The sequence below is a fragment of the Rhizophagus irregularis genome, chromosome 21 (assembly GCF_026210795.1).
Source record: "Rhizophagus irregularis chromosome 21, complete sequence".
NCBI lineage: Eukaryota > Fungi > Glomeromycota > Glomeromycetes > Glomerales > Glomeraceae > Rhizophagus > Rhizophagus irregularis.
In genome coordinates this window covers 2982976-3007614 of record NC_089449.1, presented here as the reverse complement: position 1 = coordinate 3007614, position 24639 = coordinate 2982976, and the positions used below count along the sequence as shown (strand labels likewise).

The 24639-nt window shown below is 31.4% G+C and overlaps 6 protein-coding genes across 6 annotated transcripts; 1 reads left to right on the top strand and 5 right to left on the bottom strand.

The window, feature by feature from the left end:
- Window positions 1–6775: 6775 nt before the first annotated feature.
- Window positions 6776–7708, bottom strand: OCT59_014069 (uncharacterized protein; the record flags this gene model as incomplete). Its single annotated transcript, XM_025313927.2, has 4 exons — window positions 6776–7105; window positions 7171–7383; window positions 7444–7590; window positions 7655–7708. 4 exons carry the CDS (start codon window positions 7706–7708, stop codon window positions 6776–6778), a joined length of 744 nt encoding a protein of 247 aa, XP_025186204.1.
- Window positions 7709–10217: 2509 nt separating this feature from the next.
- OCT59_014068 (uncharacterized protein) lies at window positions 10218–11004 on the top strand (the record flags this gene model as incomplete). Its single annotated transcript, XM_066141933.1, has 3 exons — window positions 10218–10269; window positions 10537–10910; window positions 10999–11004. The coding sequence occupies 3 exons, from the start codon at window positions 10218–10220 to the stop codon at window positions 11002–11004; spliced, it is 432 nt and encodes a 143-aa protein (XP_066002013.1).
- An 822-nt stretch (window positions 11005–11826) lies between these two features.
- OCT59_014067 (uncharacterized protein) lies at window positions 11827–15403 on the bottom strand (the record flags this gene model as incomplete). The annotated part of the gene is made up of 10 exons (XM_066141932.1): window positions 11827–11872; window positions 11937–12313; window positions 12485–12884; window positions 12970–13202; window positions 13290–13475; window positions 13552–14192; window positions 14262–14306; window positions 14419–14756; window positions 14829–14897; window positions 15384–15403. 10 exons carry the CDS (start codon window positions 15401–15403, stop codon window positions 11827–11829), a joined length of 2355 nt encoding a protein of 784 aa, XP_066002012.1.
- Window positions 15404–15683: 280 nt separating this feature from the next.
- On the bottom strand, window positions 15684–18008 carry OCT59_014066 (uncharacterized protein). The gene is made up of 5 exons (XM_025313931.2): window positions 17464–18008; window positions 17225–17349; window positions 16703–17133; window positions 16265–16623; window positions 15684–16172 (listed from the first exon to the last, which is right to left on the bottom strand). The coding sequence occupies exons 1-5, from the start codon at window positions 17973–17975 to the stop codon at window positions 16037–16039; spliced, it is 1563 nt and encodes a 520-aa protein (XP_025186209.1). The 5' UTR covers window positions 17976–18008; the 3' UTR covers window positions 15684–16036.
- A 1079-nt stretch (window positions 18009–19087) lies between these two features.
- OCT59_014065 (uncharacterized protein) lies at window positions 19088–22339 on the bottom strand. The gene is made up of 5 exons (XM_025333589.2): window positions 20744–22339; window positions 20506–20630; window positions 19978–20408; window positions 19537–19895; window positions 19088–19456 (listed from the first exon to the last, which is right to left on the bottom strand). The coding sequence occupies exons 1-5, from the start codon at window positions 21253–21255 to the stop codon at window positions 19321–19323; spliced, it is 1563 nt and encodes a 520-aa protein (XP_025186210.2). The 5' UTR covers window positions 21256–22339; the 3' UTR covers window positions 19088–19320.
- On the bottom strand, window positions 22169–24485 carry OCT59_014064 (uncharacterized protein). Its single transcript, XM_066141931.1, has 5 exons — window positions 23909–24485; window positions 23663–23787; window positions 23138–23568; window positions 22698–23056; window positions 22169–22619 (listed from the first exon to the last, which is right to left on the bottom strand). The coding sequence occupies exons 1-5, from the start codon at window positions 24418–24420 to the stop codon at window positions 22484–22486; spliced, it is 1563 nt and encodes a 520-aa protein (XP_066002011.1). The 5' UTR covers window positions 24421–24485; the 3' UTR covers window positions 22169–22483.
- Between the last annotated feature and the right edge of the window lie 154 nt (window positions 24486–24639).

Here is a 24639-nt window from a genome sequence, read left to right as displayed (position 1 = left end):
ACATGAGAAGGGTAACATCCCACAAAGGGAAGGTAACATCTAAACATCCCATGAAAGGAAGGTATCCTCTCAGAAAGGCGAAAATGGAGATTCACTTCAACATGAGGAGGGTAACATCCCACAAAGGAAAGGTAATATCTCATGAAAGGAAGGTAACATCCCATGAAGGAAAGATATCCTTTCAGGAAGGTGAAGAGGGAGATTCACTCCAATATGAGAAGGGTATACTTTACTTCTCCAGTACATAGAAAGGGTAGATGTAATCTAAAATGAGAGGTATATGCATCTTGCAAAATAAGATGGACTTAAAGCTCTAATTGGTCCAGTTCTAATCCAGCAATCAGACCAAAAATTAGGATTGGTCCAGTTCAGGTTGATACTTCAACTTAAACTGAAATATTCAGTCTGATCTGATCTGATCTGATCCTGAATTATAAATCTAACCTGAACTGAATTAAACAAGTTGGAATCAAACTGGACTGAATAATTGGTTTCACAATAGTTTTATATTAAAACTATATGATTGTTTAATTATTAAATAAAAAAATGTTGCAAATGTTTTTTTTTTATATATTATTAGAAAAAAAATGTTTTTACAACATTTTTATAATTAATTTAATGAAAAAATATTGCAAAATATTTTTTCAAAGTAAAGTCGCTTCAATTTGATTGTTTGTTTAATATCCAGAATTATATATGCTGCCCAAATTATTTTGGGATGCTATAATTATAATTTGGAATGCCGTAATTCATTTAGTTTATATATAATTTACTATGTAAAGTGCCAAAATAATTTGGGATGTCATAATTGAATTTGGGATTTAAACAAACAAACATAATATAACTTTTGGGAAAATTTGGAAAATTCTGGAAATTCTGGAAATTCATAATTCAAATTCAGAGGAGATATTTAAACATATTTATTACTATACACTGGTCAAAAACCAATATATCAGGTAGCAGAAATGTATTAGATATGTACCCGATATATGTAGTATTAATGCAGAAAATTGGATACCCGATATGTGTAAGATATATGTAAATATATATATCATATACATATCGGGTACCGATATGTATATAATATGTAAATGATATGTAGATGATATATTTATTTACACATATCTTACACATATCAGGTACCCAATTTTCTGCATTAATACTACACATATCAGGTACATATCTGATACATATCTGCTACCTGATATATTGGTTTTTGACTAGTGATATGTTTAGATTTTTGAAAAAATAAAGGGAGAAGAAGTACATTAAACAAATAATTAAATTGAAGCAGTTTAATTTTAATTAAAAAAATGTTGTAAAACATTTTTTCAAAATAATTTTATTAAAAAATGTTTTTGCAATATTATTTTAATTAATTTAATAAAAAAATGTTGTTATAATTAAAAAATGTTTTCGCAATATTTTTTATTATAAGACCAAACCAGACTGAATTAAATAACTGGTCTGGTTTAGTTTAGTTCTGAATTATCTTTTAATATAATCTGGATCAGATTAAAATAAAGCAATTTTTTTGGTCTGGTCCTGGATTGCTCTTTAATCCATACTAATTTGAACCATTTAGAGCTTTATGTATAATAAATTAAATTATTTTTCTAATAATTTCTTCTTCTAAGATAATATCAGATACTTGGCAGATGCTTTTAGTATTGCATATATTCACTTCTGCTTCTGACCCTTCTTCTTTGAGGGTTATCTAACTTTTGTTAGTTTGACTAGTTCTTTGAGAAGATATCAATACAAATATCTGTTCTTTGCTAAAATTATACCCTTTTTGAAGATGACCACAAGTCTGATACCTTTTCTCTCTATTATCTGGTAAGAGCTCAAGTATTTCTGGTGTATACTAGCTAAGCTTTTTAAGATTCATTTCATTAGTGAGTTTGTGATTTTTAACAAACTTTGTTGTAATAATAAATATAATGTGGTAAATAAATTATAATGGTAATTAAATTAATCTGTGATATTCAGATTATATATTATGAAAAAACTTCAATTCAAAAAATTTTCTCAGAATATAATTTTTCAGAAAGGAAAAATATTGGAGATGACTTTTAAGTAAGTTAGAAAGCAAAAAATAATGATATAACTTATGTTTTGGCTAGGAGTTTACATTGATTTGAAAATTGCAGGTTAGAGCTCCGAAACCTGACCCGACAGATCGGGTGACCCGACGGGTTGACCCGAAATATTCAGGTCAGGTCATCAAATTCATGACCTGACACGGGTCGGGTCGGTCGCTCAGTGCGACGACCTCCCGACCCATGACCCGACATATATTTGGGTCAAATAAATTAAATAACGCCGAAACTTATAATGATTCCAGCGTTTTTACATGTAAAATCGAAAAAAAATGCCGAAACTAATGATTCCGGCGTTTTTACATGTAAAATTGAAAAAAAATGCCGAAACTATCAGTTTCAGCGTTTTTACATGTAAAATCAAAAAGAAAAACGCCGGAACTAATGATTCCGGCGTTTTTACATGTAAAATCAAAAAGGAAAAACGCCGGAACTAATTATTCCGGCGCTTTTACATGCAAAATCGAAAAATAAACGCCGAAACTATCAGTTTCGGCGTTTTTACATGTAAAATCAAAAGGAAAAATGCCGAAACAAATAGTTTCGGCGTTTTATATATAAAAACAAAAAGTAAAAAATGTTACAAAACGTTTTTTTACAATATTTAATAATAAAACTTCGGGTAACCCGAGTTACCCGAAGTGACCCGAATACTTTCGGGTCAAATGGGTCGGGCCGGGTCAGAACGGTTTACCCGACCCGACCTGACCTGAAAAAAAATTTCGGTTCGGGTTAACCATGTAACCCGACCCGACCCGACCCGTTCGGAGCTCTATTGCAGGTAGATAAAATATGCAATAATAATAATAATAATTTGGAATTATATATTACCTAATTGTAAAGAAAAGAAGACTCTTTTACTTAAACACCTTACTTATAAACTGGCTCTTATTTGTTCTTTATCAAAGCATACCATTCTTTTAGAGTATGCTTACATTTTTTTTCCATTCCTTATCAGTATTAAGCCATGAAGTTGTAACTTTCTTTTTCTCAAGAAAACAACCTTTCCTATCAATCTTTCCTGTACTGTTATTTCCATATTGATATATTTATTGGGGTATTCTTCACCCTTTTTTGCATAACCACACATCTAAGAATCAGTTTCCATTCTATCTCAAAATGCAATGGAATTGAACCTATCTTTTTTGGTAATAGTTATGATCAGACTCATATTAAATGGCCTAGGATTCATGCACTTTCTTTCTCTTTGATAGTATCATATATTTCATTTGCTTCTCTGGCATTTTTCATTCTGTTGCTTATTAATGTATCTGAAAAATTGTTAATAAAGTTTAAAGTTACAATTGGACTTTGAATTTTTATCATAAGCACAATATCAGAGCATTTAGATTTCATATATATTTCCCATCTTTTTGCAAACTTTCAAATATGTCAACTTCAACTGCTTAGAATTAGGCATTAGGGTTAGAATTAGGGTTAGGATAATATTAGGATAGATTAGGATTCAACTGTAGGTAGTTGGTAAAATGATTGTGGGTAAAATAGGCCAGATTAGGTAATTTCTAATATACAGTATTTTGCGATACTATTTCTAGCATCGAAGATGTGAAAGGATATGATACATGAAGACTTATCACTTATTTATGAACAAAATCTCAAGTCTTGGTGAGAAGGATCTCATAATATACTTCATGATCAGAGGGTTGATGGTTAATATGACTCAAAATGAGCTTACACAGCCTCCCTTTGTTTATGGAAAAGCTAAAAATCTTGGCAACCAGTGGCTTTTTGGAGGAAGTGAATAATTTTAAATTCAGCAACAAACCGGAATATAATAGGCCACAATTTACCCCAAATATTCACAGATGCATAATGAAATAAGCATTCAAACCGCTTTTGAACAAAATATATGTATAGTATTAAATAAACTTTTGAAAGATTACTATTTTTCGAGAGAATTGACCAAAACCCCTGGTAATTCAGATTTTATTACCATCTTGCTTCATTTCAAGTACTCATACGGTCATACCAATTGAGGTCAAGATAAAATATGTTTTAGAAGATATTGGTGAACAATCATTTATAGAATTTCATAAACACAATTCAAAACACAAAGTGTAATTAGGAAGATTTATAGTTATATGGTAGTGAATCAAGTTAAATACGGTATACTTTCAACTTATGATAGTCACTGGTTTTTGTGCCGACCGGGTGATGATGAAGAAAACAGCGAGCTTTTATAGATATCAGAAGTTCTTCTATTGGAGTCGGATTCGCCACCTGTCCTTAAGGCGTATGCATATGCCACCAAGGAATTATGCATCCTAATTCCTGCTGATGAAAATAATGAACATCAGTCTCTAAACGCGTAACAAGGAAGAAATCAGCTTCAAAAGAGAAGTCATTCTGGATCATCGTCCGGATCATCTTCTAGCACATCAAAAAATACGAAGAATCAGAATCTCTATGGAACTTCAAATTTAAGGATATATTAGGCCAGGGACGAAGTGGAAAGACACTTCTATATGAATTTCGCAAAAATACCGATCTGTGGAAATCCCGATCATATGTCTTGAAAGAAATGCAGAACGAAATCAAGATATATCAAATTCTTAATGACCTTCAGGAGAAATACATTCCAAATTTAGTATGCTACGATATGGATTGTGTTATGCCATTGGTACAATTTTACTATATTGATTACAACCTAGCTTTAACTCTTAATTTTAATAAAAAAAACTAAAATTTAAAATAAAATTTAAATTATAATAATTATAAAGGATTATAATAAAGTTTTTATATTTAAAATATTTGAAAAAATATTAATTAAAATAAGCTTGTTGGTACATCTTTAAGTAATTACAAGTATATAACAGAACGGCAAAAGGTTAATGGTATTCTTGCACTAAAGGCAATTGGAATATAGTGATCGATGATCGTAATAATGATGTTTAATTGACTTTTGGATGACAAGTTATTATGACGCAACGTAAATTGGAAAGCTTGTAATTGATTCTTAAAATGTCAATTTGTATAATTGTATATTTTATAGAATAGATACATATGGATTATAACCAACATCTGCACTTGCGATTTATTTTTTCTCAATAAAAAGAAAAAGCGATAACACTTGTTAAATTGCAAATAATACGCCTAATAAATTTGTTTTAATTTCGTATGCTTGTGAAGAGATTGAGTTTACATACTATATTCCCGATCAGAACGTAGATTCACACTGAAGCTTCGAATCCAAATAAATATGACTACCAAAGAGACTTTAAAGTGTATGAATAGTATTTCCGTTCAGGATTCCTCAGAAATTTATTAGCCGGAGCTTTTACTAAAATTAATTTGATTTATTTTCCAATACTGATATCTCGTATAATTATAACTGTTGACCATTTTTGTTTTCGATGATTGATAGTGTAGGTAGTTAGACGAGCGAAAAACTTCCTCAGGCATTAATATAGAACCATCGTGTAGTAAAACTATATATCACGGCTACTTATTTTATTTTTTGTATCAATAAACAACTCTTGGGAAGGGTCTTAAAAATCACGCAACATTTCCTCTGGCTTTCATATGTCAGTTTCGTATACATAATACTGATAATATATATAATGCTTATAATAGTGTTTACGGATGTTACTGTCGTATAGGTCGAAACTCCTTCTTAAGTTATAAGTTATATGACAAATGTAATGGAATAATGGGATTAAAATTGTAAAAAAAAGCTAATTTATTTATTTTTCAAAAATTTCTTGGAATGTTGAGATTAGGAAAGAATTTATTACAGAACTTTATCATCTCTCTCTTTACTCCACTCATGATCCCGTTACTTGAAGCGGTCTTAGTTCTTTTGTGACAAGTCTGGCAATGATGGTTAGAAGGAAATGGTACTGGCATGGTTAAGTTGCTATTTGCTGATTATTCTTTTTGAATATATGCATTAAGAAAAAGATAATGAAATTAAGAAAATAAATAAAAAAATGTGCTGGAGATCATGATCACTCCAGAGAACTTTTTCATCAACGATAATTTTGTGTGCCATTCTGTTACGCGTATTTTTCTTAAAATTTCAACTGGATTTGCTTTATTCGAGAAATAATAACTTTTCAAAAAAATTTTATATTCTCTATGTTATATATATAAATTATAAAATAGGAGTTAACAAAGTCAGTACTCACAGGAGAGCGTTGTTAATCATTGAAGGATTCAAACATTGAGAGGAATGTATCGTTAATCACTGAATTTTATTAAAAGGATTTTATATTATTTTTCGTTCAAACACCTGGAATGTTTATCCGCGTGAGGTTATGAGGTATGTTAATCGCTACGATTTACAAGGGGGATTAGCGCAATGACGACACGAAGTGTATATTAACGGACATTTTTTCATTTATAGGTTCCTGAAAACCAGCATGACTCTTTCCAGCATTTGTGACCTCTAGCTAGGGGGATGATACTGTTAAGGATAAAGATTTTACGAAGCATGCGAAATGCTCGAAATGCGATTGACATATTTTATGTCAACTTTTGAACCATTTACTGTATTACCCTGCGGACATGTATATCATAGGAAATGTATTGAGAAAAATTTTCTACTTACACACTAATGCAGGAGCTGGGGTGGTGTAATGTTCACTATTTCAATACCTTAATCAATTATTCAATCCATCTAATCTAATATTTTTTTATTATATAATAATCATTTAAGGCTGAGAAATTACGTCCAGAACAATATTCAGTTGAAGCCTCCACCCACATCGGAGATCCAGATGCTCGTTCCAGTCAAACTTGTAATAAACCGGAATATTGTTTGCATTCCAGTGTATGAGGTACGGACCGCGACTAGGTCTAGCAGTTTGATCATTCTCCGGCTTTACGTGAACTGAGGCTACCCCAGGAGCAGGATTTTGACGGTAGCAACGAATCATATCAGGGAGAGCTATTCCCACAAATTCAATTGTAGGATTAATTTGCTGAACGTCATTAAAATTATTTAAGGCATGCTGACGATCCGGGTCCTTGTTATAAAAAACCTGCGAGGATTCGAATCTAATAAGCAAAACCATTTACAATGTTTCCTCTGCAAGAATTTTATTACCTCTATCCATACGTTAGGCGGCGGACATGCATATAGAATTGGATGTCCCAGTTGATTAAACGTTGGCCTAATATACCATATTCCAACGTCGGGTCCATAACTATTGGGACCAACAATACATGTCGTAGTAGGTACTACAAACCAATTTGGATTATGTGCACGAGCAGAAATCACAAGATCAAAGTGAATAGTCGTTTTAAGTCCTCCATCAATCTAATATAAAATTTGTCAGATTTAATAATAAATGAAAAATGAAATTCGGAATAAACTTACTTTGATAAAAATATCTTTATTGATTATTTCAGCTTTGTATATACTGTGCACGGCTTCACGTATATGGTCATCAAATTTATCTAGTTCGATCTTGATAATGTTTTGATCTCGCGTTCGAGTTAATGTTTCATTAATTTTCGTAAAGATCTATCATTATCGTTAGCAATAGTTGCCATTTATACTCAAAATAGTTTTAAACATCACTTAGTACCTGATTGATTTTGGAGATCTGCCTGGTCTCCCTGGTCAAGACTTGAGTGGACATTTCTTCCGTTAGGTTCAAACACAATGAAAAGAATTTATCTCTGATTGTATCACCAAATACAAACTATAATTGGCTGATATGATCACATGATTTTAGTTCGAAATGAATCATTTATGTAATTTTTATTAGCAGTAGAAGTTATTATAATAATATATAATGTTATATGAAATATATGCTATGACTTAATATTAAAACTTTATTTATAAGACAACACAAAACAATAAAATAACAATAGAAGAAGGCCTTGAAAAGTTGGGATAGCGAAACAGGTTGTTCTTTCCTAAACATAAAACTATTATCCCGTTGGATATTGGTCTATAGCCAAAACCTAAATAAGATAAAGGTTTTGTCGATACTTAGTAAACAATTTGTTACCATATAACTAATATATATTGTACTGTAAATTTAATATAAATAATTGTGTAACAATAGGGTCAAATCGAATTTCGCTGGGTTCGAAAATATAATATTACTTCAAAGTTTTTATGAATTTTGATCAAAATGTAGACATTGATATCCCGTGCAATATAATAAAATTAATATGGTAATAAAGCAGTTTATTTCCAAATACTAAAAATATGTTACGCTATAATTTTTATCTATTACAAGTAAAATAAATGATTAAATCTTGCTAATAATAAAAATTTTCCAAGTTAGAAAAAAAGATTTGACATTAATGTAACAATTATTTGAATTTAGTAATTATTTAAATTCATTAGCAGAAGTTCTTCGATCCACCTATACAATGTTATTGAAGGTAACGATCACGCGTAATTTTCAAAGATAGAAGGTCTTCTTATCTGTTGTTTATTCAAGTGGGATGGATTTCTGAAAAGTGAAGGTATAAATGGACAGAAATGTTACATAAAACAATAAAGTTTGCAGGTGGCATATGAAATAAGGAGCTTCGTTTATCCTCAGTTAAGCTAACGAGTCCAACAGAGACTAAGAGACCACCCACGCCAACTTGGGACGTGATCTATGCGAGAACTTATTCCCACATGCCACACTTGCAATTTTACCAATCTACCATTTTGTATATATCTTGTTCTCATTTTTCGATTTCAATTTCTGTAGATAAAGCAATTAACTCAATTAATTTAGCTTAATTAACTTATTAAGAAAAAGTTATACTTACATCAAAATCAAATTTGCGGATTGAATAAATTTACTACTTGCACTTGTTTTACATCTGTTTTTATTGCTTTCCATAGTTTATTAAATATTCATCTTCGTCAAGCGCCAATCTTAAAATTTTCCGTTTATTTCCTTCGATTTCCTCGGTTTCATTGAGAATATCAAGAACAAAGTCTGTAATTTTTCCGAAATTCGTGTCATTAGATTTCCTTTCTCGTGATGAATGAGAGTGATCTTTATCGGCTTTACTGACTCATCGTTGAACTATTTCATTATCGATATTCTTTCACTTTTTTGCTGTCTCCACCTAATCAAATATAAAAAAGTTCAGTTTATGTAGTTAATGTTCTTGCACGAAATCATATCATTCTCTTAAGAAACTTACCAAGACAAATTACAAATAAAATGGAGACGTGCTGAAGATCATGATCGCTCCAGCTACCTTTTTCGTCAACTACAATTCCGTGCGCCATTCTGTTACGCACATTATTCTTAAAATTTCTCAATAATTCTTGCTTTATACTTAATGTTTCGAAAAATGTTTTACATTTTCTATTATAAAATTAATCATACATAATAAATCGGCGTCACTGAAGTCAGTACTCATAGGAGGGTGTTGTTTTTTACAGAAGGATTACAATATCAAGGGGAATGTGTCATTATCAACAAGAAATTTATAAAACGCCTTCTGATTAAGAAGTGGTTTAATATTTTACTTGTCACGTATCTTGATAAATTATTTGTCACAAATAAAAGCCTGATAATCGTGTGAACAAAAAATGGTATGTCATGTGATCCAGTGACGATCTGTACACATTTTTTTTAAAAAAAAAATTAGGAAAAGTTATTGGAATTAAGCTTACACGCGTACAAATTTATTTACTGTTAAAAATCACATTTTCTCTATTGTTAATGACAAATAAATTTCTCATTATTTGAGCTTTCTAGTATAAACATAACATCTAACGTGTTTCCAGGCCAACTGCATCATACTCTAGATCCATATACCAAAGAACCGGTATACTAAGAAGTAAGAACCAACGAGAGTGGATTATTTAGGTGTCCTGTCCGCTTATTCGTTAATTAACGGATACTCAGATTTTATAATAATTCAAATTTCATATTAATCATAATATTAATTTTTTATGAATAAAAACATAATTGATAGTTAATAACGCAGTAGGCAATTGATAACAAAAACATTTCTTCGAATACACAATTTGTGGCGCAAGACCCGGTGATCGTCCAGACAAAAGTATCCAGCTATCCCTTTTTTTGTGATAATCTTTTGACCATCAGTTATATTAACGAATATCCTTTTTTATGGCTCGATTGGCTCGTCATCAAAAACATTGTCTTTGTTAATTAAAAAATGGTTTTGTTAAAATTTGTTAAAAATAATAACAAATATAAAAATTTTGTTGGTATTATGTTAATAAAATATGTGTTTTTGTTTATATATAACTTCGCAAAAAAACTGCTAAATTATAAATACTCCCCTTTTTTGAGCGCATTTTTCATCAAAAAAAAAGAATCATAAATATTTTTTCTCTCTTCTTTTTATAATAATAATAATAATAAAAATATAATATATCATCTTTAAATTCTTCATAAAAATGGAAACAAAAATGCAAAATTCCATCAGATACTCAACTATTTCAACCACTATGGTAATTTCCGAAATGTTGAAGTTGGTAAATTGATTGGTCGTAGAGGACGTAACATAAAACCCATTGAAAAAGGGACCGGTACATGTATTTACATTAATACAGAAGTAAATCCTCGACAAATTGAAATTAAAATAAATAAAGGTTATAAATATAAAGATGAAAATATTTCGCTTTGGGAGTGGATCAATAAAGCGATATGTCAAATTGACAAGTTACTAGAAGATATTGAAATAAGAAATCGTAAAAAAGATATAGAAAAAGAGAAAAAAAATAGTAGAATTTCAGATAATGGTAATCATCAACATGCAACACCAAGAAACCATAAAGATAACGATCTGAAAGAAAAAAGAAAAAGGTTTAAACGAAGAATGCCGCATACGACCAAAGCACGACAAGTAAGATACAAAAATATATGAATTTGTTAATATTTTATTTGATAATTTTTTTTAATCTAAAATATTTTTAATATTTTTAAATATTTAGTCATAAAATAAGGAAAACATTAAGAGAAATGTTCCTGTAAATCAGACGAATTACAATCGATCTTATTAATCCATTTTTTTCTTTTTTCATTTAATTATATTTTTTCATTATTTTACTATCGATTATGCATTTTTTTTTTAAAAAAAAATAGTTTATAGAAAAAGAATAAAATTTATTACTATTACAGTATATATATACAACAAATTTTTTAATAAAGAATTCATGAAACGTGCGATACAAAATATACATGTCTTTTTCTAAAATTACCAGAGATTTCCCCAATCTCAATTGGAACATTTTCTTTACAGCGGTCAACTATGTAAATCAAAAGTAATATTTTACATAGTTAATATTTTTAGAATTTAAATTTGATAAACGAAATTTTCATAAATTATTATAAAAAATGGCTCATTTTTTTTTAGATGCACAGATCGAACAACTTTAGTTTCTCAAATTTACAAAGCCTTTTTTTACATTTACTAGTAAGTTATTTTGCAATTTGAACTTTAAGTAGTTTTTCTACCTTTAAGGTCTGATTTTTTTTTTAGAAAATGTAAGAAATAGCCTTGTAACTTTGTTAATAAAGTCTATCCTTAATCTTTATAGTTAGTTTAGCTGAACTTTTTACATTGATAACTCAATTACATAATAAAGATGTGCTGTTTTATTATAAATGATTCGCAAATATAAATTTTATGTTACTAGCTACTATAATATAATCAATAATACATGTGGAAATTTAATACTAAAACAATTTTCTAACAAGTGATATGGTGATTTCGCATATATTACTTTGCAGACTAATATTTTTTTCATTCGAGAGTCATGCTATTCTGTTAGATCCATCGAATTTTCTTTATTTTCGCATCTTTGTCTAGAAATAAAAATTCTTACATTAGAATGCATTTGCTGCCGACTTATTGTGTAAAGATACGCACCTTAGAGTTTCCATTAAATTTTTAATGACCGGTCCAAAAACGTGCTCCATATTACGATCGTCCACAATAATCACGAGATCACCATATTCATTGATTCGAAACAATTTTAATCTTTTACTCCGCCTACGAGGAAGTTCCACTGAAATATAAATATGTTTCCGATTCTTCGTTGAATTTTTGATTGCCTCATGATTCTTTTTATCAGATACCCGGTAATTCTTGGTATTTTCGGTGTAGTTCAAATCGTAATCTACACCATCAAAGTCTAAATCTTGTCCATACTCTTCCTCTTCTAAGTCACCCTCTCCTAAGTCATCCTCTTCTAAGTCATCGTCTTCTAAGTCATCCTCTTCATTAGCTGCGGGAATTACCAATTTCTATTTGGAGGCGTGATTGTTTTTATAAGAAGAAAATTCCATGGGTTCGGAATTTTTTCTCTTTCTCGGGATTTCCATATACTGAAAATTAAAACAAGACTTGGCTAACTGCTTTTCGACCTTATTTCGCTCAATAGGTTATATATTTTGCTCATCATCCACAAGAGAGACCACCAAGTCTGATCCTGAACAGGGTTCCAGCTGGATTGCACGACGACAATAAGTTTCATCACTAACATATCTGGCTAGAGGAACTGCATTTGATAGATTTGAAATTGTTACGAATTTCATCGTTGAAGTGATCCATGAAGGAAGGTCAAATTGTTGACCGTTTTTCCATTTGTTAAGTTCATCTCGTACATTACACCCACGTTTCTGGATAATTGCCGTAATAAAGACCGCATCAAATTCATTGCCGATTGATGAATTATTATTGAGCAGGATAATGTTATCAATAAAGACGTCTACCAAAGATTTCCCTCTTCTTTGAAAAAAAGCTTCGATGCCAGGGATGAGGTAAGATTCAAATGATGGGTTTATCGTGATCTCTTCAGAGAAAGATTCATCATGTCTAGGAACGATGCATTCTGGTGACTCACAAGGAATGATACTGTTTTATGGCATGCCTGAACTTTTGATTGTAAAAAACACGAAACCTAAGAACATCCATAATCGCTTTTTCTGGATATAAATTATCTGCACCCACATAGTTACATGCGTCTTCCAAATAATCTGCTATATCAGTGCTCATCTTTTCAAACCACAAACGAATAAGTACTCGCATCTCTTGATCTTTCGTTCTATTCGTTGGTTTCCGATTATGATGCACAGTTTCGAGGTCGTCCTCTGAGGAAATATCCAAAGATGTCGCGAGTTTTAGGTGTAACATCTGTCAGGTCGATTACAGCTTCGAGATTCCGCAGGACATCATCATGTGAAAGAAAGAGAAGCTTTAGCACAATATGAGCATGCAAACTTTGGGGTTTTCCCATACTAGCGACAAGAGGAATTCCTGTTGCCATATGCAAGTAAGTGCCGGCAATAAGGCAGGTAACGGGACGGTGCGTAAGATGTTCAACGTAAGCCTGCAAGAGACTCCACTTTTTATTCGATTTTGAACTCCCATTGTATTTTCCATATCCGGTTCTACAAAGGACTTGCGCTTCATCAAGTATTAAGATTAGAGATTTCACATGAAGACATTCGACGATATAACGAAATACGGAAATATAATTTACATTACGCAAGATATCTTTGATTGCTCCGATATAATTTATATCAATTTGAAGCTGTTCAAATAGCCATTCCTTTGGCGTTGAAATTCTTTCCTGAACAAGCATCTTGATAAGTAAAAGTCCGCGCGCGATTATCGCTAGGTCCAGCATGTTAAATACTTCAATCTGTTCACTAGTTTGGTACTCACCGTACCTTGGTGGTTTAGCTCTGATACTTTCAAGCTCCGGACCCATAAAATCACCATATTGTCCCCCACTAGTAGAAAAATCAACATATATTGACCAATGTTGTATAGAGATACCAAATGCTGTTGATGTTTTTCCACCTCCTGAAACCCCAGTAAGAACGGTTATGTCTTTCGGGTAACTCGTATCATCGTAAAAGGGATTATACTTCATTCCAGATTCCGATTCGTGTGGAGGGAGACACAGATCTACCTCTTGAGAAGCATTTTTTGTTATGGTGCCAGGCAAATTTATTTTGAAAAAAGAGGGTTTCATCTTCAGTTTAGCGCACGGGTCATTTTGTGAACTTGAAGAGTAACTTTCCACTTCCTCAACTTCCTCAACGTTCCAAATCAAGGAGAGCACGTCAACAATCCCGTCAACTGAATTAGGGTTTATGTGTGAGAAGGCCTTTAAAACTAAAAAAAAACAAGAGTATACGTGAGCGAAAAGTCATTTAAAAGAGCCAAACTTCTCGTGTAACGAACCTTTATTTTTAACTTCAATCTTAACTTCGTTGTGCATCGACGAAGCTAATGCAGTGAAATAAAAAGAAGCAAAACATTTAAATCCGCTTGTCGCAGACTTAAGCCTACAAAAAAAAGCTATCTTTGTTTGAGAGATAAACCATTGAGAGACATTTACCACTGGTGACGGGCGGAGGCGGTTGAACGATGACGTGGATGTTTTTTGCAGTGGGATTTGTGCCAAAATGCTCTTCAATAGTATCGAAAACATCTTTCAACTCCACAGCTCCAAATTTTTGTGCAATGTTAGTTTCTGCATTAATTTCCCGCGCCTTGATTAAAGGAATATTGACTTTCCATAATCTAAGTTGGTTTGCATCAAGAGTTTTAAACACGTTCTCCTTGTAGGCTTTGATGGTATCTCTGAGTTGTGAAATGGTTTTGGTCCTGTCAATTTCGATGATAAAAGCCTGATCTTCACCCACAACGAAACAGCCTAACATGATGTCGGTGTATCTGCAAACGCGAAAACGTGTTAAAAACAAGGGTCAAAAAATTCATTCCTTCAGTAAAATATCAAATAAAGACCGTTCTGTATATTTTGTATACTTTTCGGGCGAGAAAATTTCCTCAATTTCAGTTCGTACTGATGAACCGCTTCATTGATTCATATCGTATTTATATTATATTGATTATATTGGCAAAAGCCAGTTGATATATGATTATGAAGTATAACGAAATGTTCTAGATACTCATGGTATAATGATTATGATCTATGATCTTTGTGAAACTTAGGTGGGTTCAGTTATCGCTGAATCGGTTTTCTTCGTTAATTATGTAATTACGACGAAGGTTCACTATAAGTGACCCTGTTCGAAAAATTTTATCAGCGCCAAAATGTTTGGTGAAGCACAGAAATATAAATTCTACGTTATGGATGGAATTTTCGTGCGCAAACTTGATAATAACTAATGATGAATTTGGAAGCGTCACAGGCAGAAAGAAGTTAAAGGAGGAATTCGTGGGACACCAAATTTGTCTCGCGGGAAAAGGTTTGTAGTACCAAATTCATGCGAAGGCTAGTTTAGGGGCAAATGGGTTATTTTGGAATTATTTCTATGAAGGGGTTTATATGAAGCTGACCGGAATTTAAAGATTATCATTATTTAATCTAATGGACAACTTCAAAATGGGACAAATTCCCAGTCCTGACCCTCATTTTGCGCTTTAAACTTTATAGTGAACTAAGGTCGTTTAAAAAAAAACGTTATACAGAATTAAAATATTGGAGATTGTATTCGAAAAATCAGGCTATTTATAAAAAAGAATTTGGTGTAACATGGGACAAAATGGCGAGATGGACCTTACTATTACGAAACGCAAACAGTATAAATTCTCGGTGAGCTTTACTAAGGTTAATGTTTTGAACTGTTGATTTGTTTTCCGACATTGCATATCTCGTATAACTGACGAACGTTTTATTTTACCCATAACAGATATCTAAAAAGTATTGATGAACGCAAATAATTATTGTTAATTGTAACCTTAAATTGTAACGTAAATATGACGAATAGTCGTTAAGAAAATCAAAGCGTGATATCATCGTTGAAAAAAAAATGTAAAATAAATAAACAAATAAAAACGATTCTCTATTTTGAGTACATATAACAATAATTTAATTAATTTAATTCCCCCAAAAAAATCTACACAATGATTATTATGATTTAATCTGACAATTTAAATTGGAACATCATGATTCTTCAAAAATCTTGGTTTAATTTAATGAATATAACAATTTAAAGCTTGGCACCACGAGGTTGTGCAGCTCTAAGAGATTGTCTAATACCAAGATCAAGCATAATTTCTTCTGAACCACCAGGAATAGCGTAAGCGCGTACTTCACGATATAAACGTTCAACCTTTTCAGCTTGACTGTAATATTATATAAGAAATTTGACGATCAAATTAGAATTAAAAATGAAAAGTAATTCCCTAAAAAAAAACGAGTGATATTGATGACTTACCCTCCACGTGAATAAGCCAAACCACCAAATATTTGTGTAGCTTCACGAGCACAATATTCAAAAGTTTGCGTTGATTGTGCTTTTAGTAAAGCAATTGGTCCACCAAGTAATGTCATAGCTTCGTTTGCAGGCAATTTAGTTGTTTGATAAATTAATGACTCCATCCATGCATGGGTTGCCTCAATTTTACGCGCCATATGGGCAAGTTTATTACGAATAACATCGTGTTCAACAAGTTTTTTACCAAATGTCTTACGTTTATGAGCATATTTCATGGCTTCTTCATAACAAACACGAGCGAAACGGTTCGCTTGAATTGCGAGACTCATACGTTCATGATTGAAATTATGCATAATACACTAAAGAAAATTGAATAAATGAATGAAAAATATATACTACATAAATCATATTAAAAAATAAACTTTTTCAGCTATTTACCTTGAAACCTCCATTCTCTTTACCGATAAGATTGGATCTTGGCACTTTTACATCTTCAAAAGTGATGTAAGTAGTACCTGAAGCCCATACACCAGAACATAACATTTGACGGGTCTTTACACCAGGCATATCTTTCTCAATCAGTAAAAGGGAAACACCACCCATACCAGGACCTCCAGTACGAACGGCGACAGTAAAATAGTCGGAAAAAATACCATTAGTAATCCATTTCTTTTCACCATTAACAATATAATATTGTCCATCATCAGAAAGTTTGGCTTCTGTTTTAAGATTTGCAACATCAGATCCAGCATATGGTTCTGTGATAGCAAGACAAATATTTTTTGTTCCATTAAGACATCCTGGAGCAATTCTTCTCTGTAATTCCTCTGAACCAAATTTGAGAATTGGTGGAAGCCCAATGGTCAAACCTTGTATAAATTAAAAAAAAAAATTTCTTCTTAACAATTTTATTGTTTAATATGAATAATGAATTGTAAAGAACGTATAATAAACATTTACCACCACATAAACCCCATAAGACCCCACCAGATCCGCAACGACCTAATTCATCACATATGACAAATTCGTGAAAATTATCATATTCTTCAACACTTACTCCGGCAATAGGTTTAATATCAGTATGTCTAATTAAATGAAATGAAAATTATTAATGTATTGCCCGAATTTAATGAATTACAAAACACGTGATACGCAAGACATGTTGATCCAACAATTCCCCATTATATGGATATACCCACTTTACAGGCCATGGAGCACCACAAACACCCGGTAAGATACCGGCTTTACCAGCTTTTATAAAAAGTTCTTGTGGAATCCTTTTAGCTTCGTCCCATTCATAAGCATAAGGCATAATTTCTGTCTCAACAAATTTACGTACAGCAGCTCTTACACGACGATGAGAATCATTATAATATGGAGAGTAGAAGTCTTGATACCAATAAGGATCGCCAAAAGGTACGAGGTCACCAAATGGACCTTCACCTGAGGAAGCTTCATTTGAAACTTCCTCTTGAGCAGAACCAACTTCACCAATTTGTAATTGAGTATGTTTTTCTAAAACACTCAAATTATGAAAATTATCAAATTGTTTAGTTGCATCTGTACCAGCAACCTTTAATAAAACTTTTTTTCCACCGGGGTGTTCATTTAAAAAGTTTGTTACATCAAATACTTTGTCATGAACAATGATCCAAATAGAACCTTCAGTATTGTGTTGAGCAACTTCGTCTGCAGTTATACGTTTAGACATGTTGGTAGTTGTTTTAAAAAAATCGTTTAATTCAGTTTAATTCAAAATCATGAAATGTTGCTTATCAATTATTTTTAAAAAATTGATGATCTCTAAAAAGATGATTGGTTGGTCTAGACCGTTCTGAAAATCAGATTGTAATATCATTGTGCGTTAAGTATCACAATCAATAAGCTCGAGAAATGCCTTTTTAATAGTTTGACATATAAAATTTTAATCAATGGATTTTTTTTCATATTTGTATTAAAATTTTCTAATATTTATTTTAAAATTTCTCGCATTAAAAAGTAAAATAATAATTTTTCTATCATATTGAAAAAAAAAAAATCTTTGTAGTTGAGAATTCAATTTCGTTATATTAATAGATCATCAAGAAAGATTCATTAAACACTATTTTAGGATTTATTAAAACGCGAGAAAACGGGACGATAAGCATAAATATTCCATTGATAGGAATTTAAATATTTCATCTAAACTGAAACTTTCTTTTTTTTTGGCCAATCAGATTATTCATCAGCCAAAATTATATTGAACAAATATGGTCAAACGTGAATATTCACACGACCCCGCCCGATCAAACAATTTTTCGAAATTTTTAATTGTCCTTATTAGAAATTTTACATTAGATACCGTAGTTCAATGATTTTGTTGATTGATCATTACACTCGATATTTTTTGCCAATCATATTATTCAAATAAACCAGTACTCGAGAACCGAGAACGTCCTTATTGACTTATTCTCTCACTTAATAGATTTGTAACACCAACAATAACTGATTTACAGGTCATTGTTCACGTCTAAAATGGAAGTCTTGGCTTAAAATGAAATATGGATGATCAAACAATCTCTTTCAATCAAGATAATTTTAAAAAAGATAATTTAGAAAAACATAACTTCCGACTTTCGCGCTATAAGATTGTAAGAGATCAACCATTTCAACATATTAATTATAATTTCATTGAGGGAAATGCTTGAGAACGTTCCTAAATCAAATTAATATTTGATTGTTTTAAAATATAAATAATGCAATATGACACATTTTCATGTATGATCTGCAAGATAAGATTAAAAAATTCGTCAATAAACAAAAAAGTAACACAATCCACTCTAAAAAGGAAAATAATTTTTATTGCGATATTAATAACAAGTATTATTAGATTTTTAATTAATTTTAGAGTATTCTTTGTTTTTTCATTGTCGAGTTCCTTAGCTAAAAATAAATTATACATATAAAGTTGAGCATCTATTTTAAATACATAATAATAATTTAATTCTACATAAATTATTTAACAATTAAATATGATTGATTATTCGTTATTAATTCAAAAACATTAATTTAATAATCTAAAGTTTGGCACCATGGGATTTTGCAACTTTAAGAGATTGTCTAATACCAAGATCAAGCATAATCTCTTCTGAACCACCAGGAATAGCATAAGCGCGTACTTCACGATATAAACGTTCAACCTTTTCACCTTGACTGTAGTATTTATTATACAAGAATTTTGATCAAATTAGAGTCAAATTAATATTAAAAAAAAAAGTACGTTGATGACTTACCCTCCACGTGTATAAGCCAAACCACCAAAGATTTGAGCAGCTTCACGAGCACAATATTCTAAGGTTTGCGTTGTTTGTGCTTTTAATAAAGCAATTGGTCCACCAAGTCTTGCCATAGCTTCAGTTTCAGACATACGGCATGTTTGATAAATTAATGACTCCATCCATGCATGTGTTGCCTCAATTTGACGTGCCATATGGGCAAGTTTGTTACGAATAACATCGTGTTCAACAAGTTTTTTACCAAATGTCTTACGTTTATTAGCATATTTCATGGCTTCCTCATAACAAACACGAGCGAGACGGTTCGCTTGAACTGCAATACCCATACGTTCATGATTGAAATTATGCATAATACACTAAAAGAAAAATTAAATAAATGAATAAATAAATATGTTATATACTGATCATATTAAAAATTAATTTTTTCAACTATTTTACCTTGAAACCTCCATTCTCTTTACCGATAAGATTAGACTTTGGCACTTTTACATCTTCAAATGTGATGTAAGAAGTACCTGAAGCCCATACACCAGAACATAACATTTGACGGGTCTTTACACCAGGCATATCTCTCTCAATCAGTAAAAGGGAAACACCACCCATACCAGGACCTCCAGTACGAACGGCGACAGTAAAATAGTCGGAAAAAACACCATTAGTAATCCATTTCTTTTCACCATTAACAATATAATATTGTCCATCATCAGAAAGTTTGGCTTCTGTTTTAAGATTTGCAACATCAGACCCAGCATATGGTTCTGTGATAGCAAGACAAATATTTTTGGTTCCATTAAGACATCCTGGAGCAACTCTTCTCTTTAATTCCTCTGAACCAAATTTAAGAATTGGTGGAAGCCCAATGGTCAAACCTTGTATAAATTAAAAAAAAAAAATCCTTTTTCTTATTAACAATTTTATTGTAAAATATGAATAATGAATAATAAAGAACGTATAATAAACATTTACCACCAAATAAACCCCACAATGTCCCACCAGCTCCGCAACGACTTAATTCATCACATATGATAAATTCGTGAAAATTATCATATTCTTCGATACTTACTCCGGCAATAGGTTTAACATCAGTATATCTAATTAAATGAAATGATATAATTAATGTATTGACCGAATTTAATGATGTATAAAACACGTGATACAAGAGACGTGTTGATCTGACAATTCCCCATTATATGGATATACCCACTTTTCAGGCCATGGAGTACCACAAATACCCGCTAAGATACCGGCTTTACCAGTTTTTATAAAAAGTTCTTTTGGAATCTTTTTAGCTTCATCCCATTCAAAAGTATAAGGCATAATTTCTGTCTCAACAAATTTACGTACAGCAGCTCTTACACGACGATGAGAATCATTATAATATGGAGAGTAGAAGTCTTGATACCAATAAGGATCACCAAAAGGTACAAGGTCACCAAATGGACCTTCACCTGAAGCAGCTTCATTTGAAACTTCCTCTTGAGAAGAGCCAACTTCACCAATTTGTAATTGAGCATATTTTTCCAAAATACCCAAATTATGAAAATTATCAAATTGTTTAGTTGCATCTGTACCAGCAACCTTTAATAAAACCTTTTTTCCACCGGGGTGTTCATTTAAAAAGTTTGTTACATCAAATACTTTGTCGTGAACAATAATCCAGATGGAATTTTCAGTATTATGTTGCCCAACTTCGTCGGCAGTTATACGTTTAGACATGGTAGTTGTTTAAAAAAGTTCCGAAAAATTGATGATCTCTAGAAAGATGATTGGTTGGTCTGAATCAGATTATTATTGTGTGTGGGAGATCAATAAGTTCGAGAATTCCTTTTTGATAGTTTTGACATAAAATTTTAAGCAACTTGAGTAAAAGTTAAAAGCAATACATATTTGTATTAAATTCTCCAATATTTATTTATAATTTTTCTTGTTGAGAATTCATTTTTGTTATACTAATTGATAATTGTCACCAAGAAAAGGTTCATTTCGGATTTATTAAATATTCCATTGATAGGAATGATTTTTTTTTTTTGACCAATCAGATCACTCATTAGCCATTAATTAATATATTAAATAAGGTCATCATCACATGGTCATTGTAAATATTCACACGACCCGTCCGATCAAATAATTTTTGAGGAAATTTTATTTGTCATATTTTGTCATCATTAAAATACCGCAGAAAATTTTAGCCCATTTTACCGGTGATGGTCTATAGTTTGTTGACTGATCATTACACTCGATATTTTTAGCCAATCAGATTATTCAATAAACCAAACGTCCTTATTCATGTTTACTTCTCTCACTATATAATGGATTTGGCATATATTGTGACACCAACAGGTAATTGTTCACGTCTAAATAGGAAGTCTTGGAAAATGTGACATATTACGTTATTTTTTATATTTAACAATCAATTTAATGGAAATATGAATTAATTGATTTAGGGACATACTCAAGCACTTCCCTCAATGAAATTTGGTTAATAATTAAGATGTTGAAATGGTTGATCTCTATCGGAAGTTATAAATTATCTTGTTTAAATTATTTTGTTTGGAAGAGATCAAAGGGATGGTTTGATTTACCCATACCATATTTCATTATATTAATAATGATCTGCAGGATAAAAATTAAAAATTTAGGTCGATAAACAATAAGGTAACACAACCCATTCTAAAAAGGAAATAATTTATTATTCTTAATTTGTGATATATTATAATAACAAGTATTATTAGATCTTTGAATAATTTTTAGCGTATTCTTTGGTTTTTCATTGCTAAATTCATGATTGTTTCTTAACTAAAAAAAAAAAATATACATATAAAAGGTTGAGCCTCTATTTAAATACATAATAATAATTTAATTCTACATAAATTATTTAACAATTAAAAATTGGCTCGTTATAATTGATTATTCGTTATTAATTCAAAAACATAAATTTAATAATCTAAAGTTTAGCACCATAGAATTGTGCAACTTTAAGAGATTGTCTAATACCAAGATCAAGCATAATCTCCTCTGAACCACCAGGAATAGCATAAGCGCGTACTTCACGATATAAACGTTCAACTTTTTCACCTTGACTATAATATTATATAAGAAATTTTGATCAAATTAGAGTCAAATTAATGTTAAAAAAAAAAGCAACGTTGATGACTTACCCTCCACGTGAATAAGCCAAACCACCAAAGATTTGTGCAGCTTCACGAGCACAATATTCAAAGGTTTGCGTTGATTGTGCTTTTAATAAAGCAATTGGACCACCAAGTCTTGTCATAGCTTCAGTTCCAGACATGTGATTTGTTTGATAAATTAATGACTCCATCCATGCATGTGTAGCTTCAATTTGACGTGCCATATGGGCAAGTTTGTTACGAATAACATCGTGTTCAACAAGTTTTTTACCAAATGTCTTACGTTTATGAGCATATTTCATGGCTTCTTCATAACAAACACGAGCGAAACGGGTTGCTTGAATTACAATTCCCATACGTTCATGATTGAAATTATGCATAATACACTAAAAAGAAATTAAATAAATGAATAAATAAATATGTTATATAATGATCATATTAAAAATTAATTTTTTTCAACTATTTACCTTGAAACCTCCATTCTCTTTACCGATAAGATTAGATTTTGGCACTTTTACATCTTCAAATGTGATGTAAGAAGTACCTGAAGCCCATACACCAGAACATAACATTTGACGAGTCTTTACACCAGGCATATCTCTCTCAATCAGTAAAAGGGAAACACCACCCATACCAGGACCTCCAGTACGAACAGCGACAGTGAAATAATCGGCAAAGACACCATTAGTAATCCATTTCTTTTCACCATTAACAATATAATATTGACCATCATCAGAAAGTTTGGCTTCTGTTTTAAGATTTGCAACATCAGATCCAGCATATGGTTCTGTGATAGCAAGACAAATATTTTTTGTTCCATTAAGACATCCTGGAGCAACTCTTCTCTTTATTTCCTCTGAACCAAATTTAAGAATTGGTGGAAGCCCAATACCCAAACCTTGTATAAATTTTTAAAAAAAAAATTTTAATTATTATTTATAAAATAAAAATAATGAATAAAATAACGAACGAACATGTTATTAAACACTTACCACCAGTCAAACCCCATAAGACCCCACCGGATCCACAACGAGCTAATTCATCACTAATGATAAATTCATGAAAATGATCAAAATCTTCAGGTTTTACTCCACCAATAGGTCTAATATCAGTATAACTAATTAAATGAAAAAAAATGAGGATAAATTAATTAATGAATTGAACCGAATTCAATGATGTATGTTAAACACGTGATGAATGAGAGACATGTTGATCCTCATTATATGATTTATACCCACTTTGTAGGCCAAGGAGCACCACAAACACCTGGTAAGATACCGGCTTTACCGGCTTTTATAAAAAGTTCTTGTGGAATCTTTTTAGCTTCATCCCATTCATAAGCATAAGGCATAATTTCTGCTTCAACAAATTTACGTACTTCAGCTCTTACACGACGATGAGAATCATTATAATATGGGGAGTAGAAGTCTTGATACCAATAAGGATCGCCAAAAGGTACGAGGTCACCAAATGGACCTTCACCTGAGGCAGCTTCATTTGAAGTTTCCTCTTGAGAAGAACCAACTTCACCAATTTGTAATTGAGCATATTTTTCCAAAATACCCAAATTATGAAAATTATCAAATTGTTTAGTTGCATCTGTACCAGCAACCTTTAATAAAACTTTTTTTCCACCGGGGTGTTCATTTAAAAAGTTTGTTACATCGAATACTTTGTCATGAACAATGATCCAAATGGAACCTTCAGTATTATGTTGAGCAACTTCGTCGGCAGTTATACGTTTAGACATGGTGGTAGTTATTTTAAAAGTCGTTTAAGAAGTACCGCGCAGAGAATATTCAAAGTTTGATGCTTATATTTTTTTTTAAAAAAAAAAAAAATTTTGATGGATTAACATGTTCTCGTGATGCGAATTACTGATTTCCCTGACTCAGCAACATTTCACGAGATGACGAAAATATTATCCAAAATTCTAAAAAAGGTAAGAATGAAACATGACTACAACGTA

Excerpts from the sequence above, each read along its gene's own strand:
- OCT59_014066 (XM_025313931.2), bottom strand. The coding sequence starts at position 17,975 with ATGTCTAAACGTATAACTGCAGACGAAGTTGCTCAACACAATACTGAA. Across the intron at positions 17,350-17,463 it reads GGTGCTCCATGGCCTGTAAA|ACATACTGATATTAAACCTA; the intron begins GTGGGTATATCC and ends TCATTTAATTAG. Across the intron at positions 16,173-16,264 it reads TTGGCTTATTCACGTGGAGG|TCAAGCTGAAAAGGTTGAAC; the intron begins GTAAGTCATCAA and ends ATAATATTACAG.
- OCT59_014065 (XM_025333589.2), bottom strand. The coding sequence starts at position 21,255 with ATGTCTAAACGTATAACTGCCGACGAAGTTGGGCAACATAATACTGAA. Across the intron at positions 20,631-20,743 it reads GGTACTCCATGGCCTGAAAA|ATATACTGATGTTAAACCTA; the intron begins GTGGGTATATCC and ends TCATTTAATTAG. Across the intron at positions 20,409-20,505 it reads ATTGTGGGGTTTATTTGGTG|GTTTGACCATTGGGCTTCCA; the intron begins GTAAATGTTTAT and ends AATTTATACAAG.
- OCT59_014064 (XM_066141931.1), bottom strand. The coding sequence starts at position 24,420 with ATGTCTAAACGTATAACTGCCGACGAAGTTGCTCAACATAATACTGAA. Across the intron at positions 23,057-23,137 it reads AAGAGAATGGAGGTTTCAAG|TGTATTATGCATAATTTCAA; the intron begins GTAAATAGTTGA and ends ATTTCTTTTTAG. Across the intron at positions 22,620-22,697 it reads TTGGCTTATTCACGTGGAGG|TCAAGGTGAAAAAGTTGAAC; the intron begins GTAAGTCATCAA and ends ATAATATTATAG.